Raw genomic sequence first — 7,904 nt, forward strand, 5'->3', positions numbered from 1 at the left:
TCTCTGACTGGAAGCGCTAATTCGTCATTCGGCTTTTGTCAGATTAAAGTAACTGTTTGAAAAGCTAAGCTATACAACAAGGAGAGATTGAGAATTCCCTTTTAGTTCTCAGTTTATTTGATATTGACAAAAGTTAGTCAATTTTGTCTGATCTTCTGTAAAACTTACTAAGATTTATTTTTAGAATTAATATTTTGTTTCTAAGTGGAATTGACAATTTAGTAGTCTGTTTTGTTTGTTCTATTTTGAAACTTAAACGCTTCAGCGGCTGCCTTTTGTGTATCTTGCCATATTTGCCTTTATTTATCTGAAAAAGTCTCATGTTCCTGAAGTACATCTACCCTCTTGAACTTATTATGGGAAATAAATATTTAAATAAAAACAAGCTGCTGATTATTTCACATTTTACTTGTGAGCAACGGCACATTAAATCTTACAAATATAGTTATTTGGCTTATATCGTGATAGATATCGTTATCGCCTGAAATGAAAAAAACATCATGATATGAAAAAAATCTTATATTGCCCAGCTCTAGGTCATATGATTACTGGGTTTTTCTCTGTATCTATGAAGCGCCTTGAGGCGACTTTTGTTGTGATTTGGTGCTATATAAATAAAATTGAATTGAATTGAATTGAACTATTCGTTCCACACCACTGAAGTTGCACCATTTTAACAAACCAATTCTGGTTCATCTGTTTCATTCAACGATCCGTTTTCACCCTTCTCATTCTCCTTCGCCGCCATGCTTTTTCTGCCATGTCGGCATGAAGACAAAGGCACTGCGCATGCGCGTTTTACCCATATTCTATCGCAATATTTCATTTTCTTATCGTTGCCCAACATTATACCGGTATTACCGTGAACGGTATGATATGGCCCAGCCCTATAGGGAGCTACAGTTAATTGAGGCAACCATGAATGCCAACATGTACTGTGTCACACTGAAGCAGAGCATGATCCCCTCACTTCAGACACTGGGCCACAGGACAATATTCCAACATGATAACAGCCCCAAACACCTCGAAAAAGAGCAGTCCCTTGCTAAATAAACTGAGGGTAAAGGTACTGACTGGCCAAGCATAACTCCAGACTTAAACCTTATGGAGCATCTCTGGGGCATCCTCAAATGGAAGGTGGAGGAGCGCAAGCTCTCTAGCATCCACAAACTCCGCGACATCATCATGGAGGAGTGGAAGAGGATTACTTAAATTAAAACATGCTGTTCGTAATCTTTGTAAATCACCGGTTAATTGCATATTAATTTTGTACTTTCCCCCCCTTTTAATCTAAACGAAAGGGATCAGTTTTTATGCAGTGGTTTTACTAGGCTGTAAATTTCTCATCAAACCCCTGCTCTTAAACAAATTGTCACATCCAGCTTCGATACATCCATACAATATTGATTGTAAAAAAGGTTAGCACGTTGTTAAAGGAGGCCATACAAAAGGCATCATACGTTTTGTTAACAGTGATGGCTATAATTTAAAAAAAGAAAAAAGAAAAAAAAGAGATTTGTATGGCTAGATTTACCTTCTTTGCATACAATCTATACTCTCAAACCCATCAATTAGTGATGGGATTTCCGGCTCTTTTTAGAGAACCAGCTTTTTCGGCTCAGATCACTTAAAAGAGCCGGCTCTTCAGGTTGTTTTGTTGCTTTAATTAATATATTATTAACAATAATATAAAATTATGCACAAAAGGAATTACTAATGTAAAAAAAAAACAAAAAACAAAAAAAAACACAAAAAAAAACCCATGTGGTTTTATTTATATATGTTTATATATAAATATATATGGTGGCCCCTAGAGACAAAGCACGTACAAATTCCAAAACACATTTCTAGCGTTAACTGAACTTCCAAAACAGAGCTATCTAGATCACTTAAATTACACAATTGAAAGTATACGTGTATTGTTTGTGTATTTATACACAAGCACTCATATATATTCAAATAATAAAAAAAAAAAGTTCATATACCTGTCACTACCACACACCAAATCCAGTCGTTGGTACTTCTTGGCTTGTGTAGCCACTAGGTAACAAAAAGCATAAAGGGCGTGAACACAAAGCGCGGCAGATCAGAATCACCAAGCTGTCGGCTTTCAGCCCCAACCGTGAGAAAGGCGACATCTAACTGATTCTGATCCGCGGGTCGCGCTGTGTGTTTAAGTCTTTGTGCAGAATCCGTGTTTCTGCTCTCATTTACTGTCTTAGCTGTTTGGTGGTGGTTGAAATTTTGTGAGATTTTACCTGAGATTCTGGCATTTCAGGCAAAATAAATTTATATTAAAAAATCGATTCAGGATTTTAATGAATTGATTTTACGTTATCCAAGCCAGAATCGATAAGTCGATTATAAAAGCCCACCCCTAATCACTACCATCAATCCAAGAAGCCTGAGATGAACTGGAATACCAAATGTAACACAGACCTCATCATCCGGCAAAAAGAAGGGAAAAAAGCTGCATCTACTGAAACATTTCTCTATTAACACAAAAAAATACCACAGATGATATAAAATATGTTTAATGACTACAAAGCAAACATGAGGTTAAAAACTTAAAAGTTCACAAAAGAACTCAGACTACCACAAATCAGTTAACTTCATTATTCCACATGTAGAAATATGAAAGGAAGAATCCATGAATGTAAAAATCATCTGTGTCTCTCAGTCTTCATTAGCACTATTTTTTCTGGCAGAAAAGTAACTTCATTATAATAAGTTAGATCTTGTGCTTTGGTGATTAAAACATGTCTCTCTTTCATTTCAGGTAAATATCAGACAACATAACTGCGTGTAGTCATGACATTACTCTTACATGGTGTCTGGTTCAGGGGGCAGTGTTTCTTACATTAAAGAGGCCACAGTAACAAAGAGGAATCAGTGAATTTCTATTTACTAGCAACTGAGTGACGACACTTATTAGATCCACACTGACAGCTGAAGTACTTGCTTTTCACCCTCCAATAGTGATCACCATAATCGAACCTGTTGAGGAAAAGAGAACAACTGTGTTAACTTGTTCATCCTACAGCCTGGACAATTTCTGATTTTTAATACAGATACTGATATTTGGTCATTTAAAAATCAGATATTCCGATATATTGGCCAATTTTGTTTTCTTCGTTCAGAAACATAAAACAGATTTCCAACATTATTACTCAGACAGAAGCTTCATCTTTGCACCCTGCTGCATGAAGAACAATTCAGTTTCCAAACAAATTCATCTAAAACTTTGAGTACACATTAGTCTCAGCAGTCACATGCAGTGGTTATTTTTGTCCCTGCATCTCATTAAAATATGTTGCTATTACTCAATGTGAAAGTCTCCCAAGGCTCCCAAGTCTCCCAAAGTCAATGTGAAAGTCTCCCAAGGCTCCCAAAGTCAATGTGAAAGTCTCCCAAGGCTCCCAAGTCTCCCAGGCACACGTTGTCATTTAATGGTTTTTCTTTATTTTTATAACTATTTACGTTGTAGATTCTCACTGAAGGCATGGGAAGGGATGGGATGGCCTGTTGCTGCAGGATGCTGTGGTAGCCATGCTGATTCAGTGTGCATTCAATTTCGAATAACCCAACTGTGCCACAAAGCACCCCCACACCATCACACCACCTCCTCCATGCTTCATGGTGGGAACCATGCATGTAGAGACCATCCATTCATCTTTTCTGTGTCACACAAAGACATGGCAGGTGGAACCATAGATCTCAAATTTGGACTCATCAGACCAAAGCACAGATATCCACTGGTCTAATGTCCATGTGTTTCTTGGCCAAAACAAATCTCTTCTGCTTGTTGCTTTTCCTTAATTGTGGTTTCTTAGCACCTATTTGACCATAAAGGCCTGATTCACACAGTCTCCTCTGAAAGGTTGATGTAGAGATGTGTCTGTTACTGGAACTCTGTATGGGATTTATCAGGGCTCTAATCTGAGGTGCTGTTAACTTGCGATTTCTGAGGCTGGTGAGTCGGATGAAATTATCCTCAGCAGCAGAGGTGACTCTTGGTCTTCCTTGTGAGCCAGTTTCATCGCAATGCCTGATGGTTTTGCGACTGCACTTGGGGACACATTTAAAGTTTTAGCAATTTTCTGGACTGGCTGACCTTCAGTTCTTAAAGCAATGATGGACAGTCATTTCTTTTTACATACAGGGAGTGCAGAATTATTAGGCAAGTTGTATTTTTGTGGAATAATGTTATTATTGAACAACAACCATGTTCTCAATGAACCCAAAAAACTCATTAATATCAAAGCTGAATGTTTTTGGAAGTAGTTTTTAGTTTTAGCTATTTTAGGGGGATATCTGTGTGTGCAGGTGACTATTACTGTGCATAATTATTAGGCAACTTAACAAAAAACAAATATATACCCATTTCAATTATTTATTTTTACCAGTGACACCAATATAACATCTCCACATTCACAAATATACATTTCTGACATTCAAAAACAAAACAAAAACAAATCAGCGACCAATATAGCCACCTTTCTTTGCAAGGACACTCAAAAGCCTGCCATCCATGGATTCTGTCAGTGTTTTGATCTGTTCACCATCAACATTGCGTGCAGCAGCAACCACAGCCTCCCAGACACTGTTCAGAGAGGTGTACTGTTTTCCCTCCTTGTAAATCTCACATTTGATGATGGACCACAGGTTCTCAATGGGGTTCAGATCAGGTGAACAAGGTGGCCATGTCATTAGTTTTTCTTCTTTTATACCCTTTCTTGCAACCCACGCTGTGGAGTACTTGGACGCGTGTGATGGAACATTGTCCTGCATGAAAAACCAGCCCAAACCAGTACTCCACCTCCACCTTGCTGGCGTCTGAGTCGGACTGGAGCTCTCTGCCCTTTACCAATCCAGCCATGGGCCCATCCATCTGGCCCATCAAGACTCACTCTCATTTCATCAGTCCATAAAACCTTAGAAAAACCAATCTTGAGATATTTCTTGGCCCAGTCTTGACGTTTCAGCTTGTGTGTCTTGTTCAGTGGTGGTCGTCTTTCAGCCTTTCTTACCTTGGCCATGTCTCTGAGTATTGCACACCTTGTGCTTTTGGGCACTCCAGTGATGTTGCAGCTCTGAAATATGGCCAAACTGGTGGCAAGTGGCATCTTGGCAGCTGCACGCTTGACTTTTCTCAGTTCATGGGCAGTTATTTTGCGCCTTGGTTTTTCCACACGCTCCTTGCGACCCTGTTGACTATTTTGAATGAAACGCTTGATTGTTCGATGATCACGCTTCAGAAGCTTTGCAATTTTGAGACTGCTGCATCCCTCGGCAAGATATCTCACTATTTTTGACTTTTCTGAGCCTGTCAAGTCCTTCTTTTGACCCATTTTCTAATAATTATGCACACCTGATATAGGGTGTTGATGTCATTAGACCACACCCCTTCTCATTACAGAGATGCACATCACCTAATATGCTTAATTGGTAGTAGGCTTTCGGGCCTATACAGCTTGGAGTAGGACAACATGCATGAAGAGGATGATGTGGACTACATACTCATTTGCCTAATAATTCTGCACTCCCTGTATGTCTTTGTGTGACGCATAAAAGTTGAAAGAACAAAAAACACATGATCAGCTTCTACAAAAGCAAACAGATGTTGCCATAGTATGAATTCTAACAGTTGTCAAATATGGCTATCAGCTGTGTACTAACCTGACTTCTGCACAACACAACTGATGGTGCCAACCTCATTAAGAAGGCAACAATTAAACCCTGACAAGGCACACCTGTGAAGTAAAAACCATTTCAGGTGACTACATCATGAAGCTCACTAAGAGAAGGCCAAGGGTGTACAGCGCCATCAACAAAGCAAAGCGTGGCTACTTTCAGGAATCTAAAATATAAAACACATTTAGAGTTATTTATCCATTTCTTCTCTTTGCTACATAATTTAATATATCTTGCTTCATCTATTTGATGTCTTCAGCATGCTTCTACAATATAGAAAATAGGAAATACAATGAAAAACCATTAAATGACAAGGTGTGTCCAAACTTTTGATTGGTAGTGTACTACTCTGAGGAGATCCCAAGGCAGACACTTGACACATTTACATACACGCTTATTTAATTACTATTTTATGCTGTTTGGATGGTTACCCAACAGGGAAGTTGCAAAGTGCCCTCTGCTGGATGAACTATGCAACCTCAGCACTCATAACTTGGTTAAAGTGCATTTCTCCCATCTTTTTGCTTTTTAATTGATCAGCCATTTAGCAAATAGCCATTATTGGGCCCACTGATTTTTCGTCACCACTCACCCTATCTGGTCTCCAGCTTTGATGGACCGACTGGAGAAGAAGGCTATCCGGGGGAAGCGTAAGTCCTGGTGCATGGTGAACACCCTCACAGCCAGTAGGTTGGGCTCACACAGGTGGTTGATGAAGCGACCAATGTTGCCAAAGAGTCTTGCATCAATACAATGGGCATCCCCAACCTGCACACATGTTAAAAAAACAAACCAAAAAGAAAAAAAGGAAAGCAAAATTTGTATCCTGCTAATGACTGCCTTTTGATAAGATAGATGTTAGAAAAAGGTGACACCCCCATGATGAAGTTGAAAGAGCAAAAAAACATATGATCAGCTTCTACAAAAGCAAACAGTTAATCTAGATTTTATCAACAGTTTTATTATTAAGTTGAACCTACAGTGAGAACATGTAAACTGCTGCTCACAGCAGCAATTCATTTCCAGAATAGTTGGACTGAATGAAGGTGCTGCAATAGTCCTGTCAAAGTCAAGTTTTCAACCTTATTGAAACGCTGTGGCAGGACACTAAGAGCTGTTCATAAACAAATGCCTGGAAACTGAAGCAATGTTGTGAAAATTAGTGGGCCAAAATTTCTCTAAAATGACCTGAGAAACTAAGTCAGAAAGACCAAAATCGAAAAGGAAAGCTTTAACCCTAGTCTTAAAAGTACAGAGGGTGTCTGTTTCCTGAATCCATACTGGAAGCTGAAGGCTGTGACTCTCATCCTAACTTTAAATACTGTAGAAACCACAAGTAAGCCCGCAGTCTGAGAGCGAGGAGCTCTGTTGGGGTGATACAGTACTACAAAGTCTTCAACACAGTGCCTGATTTTTCAAGACGTTGTACCTTAACCTACAATTTACACTAAGACTTTAGAATTGCAAAAAATGGACTTCCTTTTATCCATGGTTATATATAAATAAACTCTGCTGAGTGCAGCTTTAAAAATGTATTTAAACTTATTGAATCACCTTATTGTCGAGAGTAAACAGGAAGGAATCATTCTCTCTTTTGTCAGCCTCTCCATCTGTGATGATCTCGCCAACATACCTGTGGATCAGAACGGAAGTGAGCTTATAGCACAGCTCATTTTATATATCTTTTATGCTCTTAAACACACTACATTTTATTGCTTCACTTATGAAACAATCCTCACTCGCAAATGAATGTTCCTTGAGGGATATCCTGCATGGCTCTCACTCCCCAGCCCATATTCTGTGTTCTGAACAGCTGTAGCCGGACCCTGAAAAAAAACAACAAGGCAATGTAGACGGCAGAAGTGGCAGCATGCTTTAGAGCAGGGGTGTCAAACTCAATTGCACAGAGGGCCAAAACTCAACACTTTAGGCCAAACAAGATAAACGTTTATTGAACACACTAAAACAATGTTTTTTTTAAACATAAATATGAATAAAAACAGACAGGAATATTATTCCAGATTTTATTTATTTATATATATTAGGGGTGCAACGATACACAAAATTCACGGTTCGGTTCGATACTTTGGTGTCACAGTTCGATATTTTTTCGATACAAAAAAAATGTTCATGCCTTTTTTATTTGTCATTTATTAAAATTATAAATATATATTTTAACTCAAAAGTACAGTTTTTAAATTTAACCCTAA

At 38.6% G+C, this 7,904-nt stretch overlaps 1 protein-coding gene across 1 annotated transcript in view; it reads right to left on the reverse strand.

Moving 5' to 3' along the window:
* Nucleotides 1-2,518: 2,518 nt before the first annotated feature.
* Nucleotides 2,519-7,904, reverse strand: part of LOC102199814 (histone-lysine N-methyltransferase EHMT1-like) — a 21,225-nt gene continuing 15,839 nt past the window's right edge. Inside the window, exons 7-10 of the mRNA XM_005753078.1 lie at nt 7,434-7,520; nt 7,249-7,327; nt 6,287-6,462; nt 2,519-2,997 (exon numbers count right to left, since the gene is read on the reverse strand). Coding sequence (XP_005753135.1) covers nt 2,901-2,997; nt 6,287-6,462; nt 7,249-7,327; nt 7,434-7,520 — 439 coding nt within the window. The 3' untranslated portion in view covers nt 2,519-2,900. The remainder of the gene's footprint in view (nt 2,998-6,286; nt 6,463-7,248; nt 7,328-7,433; nt 7,521-7,904) is intronic.

This window comes from Pundamilia nyererei, unplaced genomic scaffold (assembly GCF_000239375.1).
Source record: "Pundamilia nyererei isolate P.nyererei 1_Seehausen unplaced genomic scaffold, PunNye1.0 scaffold00399, whole genome shotgun sequence".
Lineage (NCBI taxonomy): Eukaryota > Metazoa > Chordata > Actinopteri > Cichliformes > Cichlidae > Pundamilia > Pundamilia nyererei.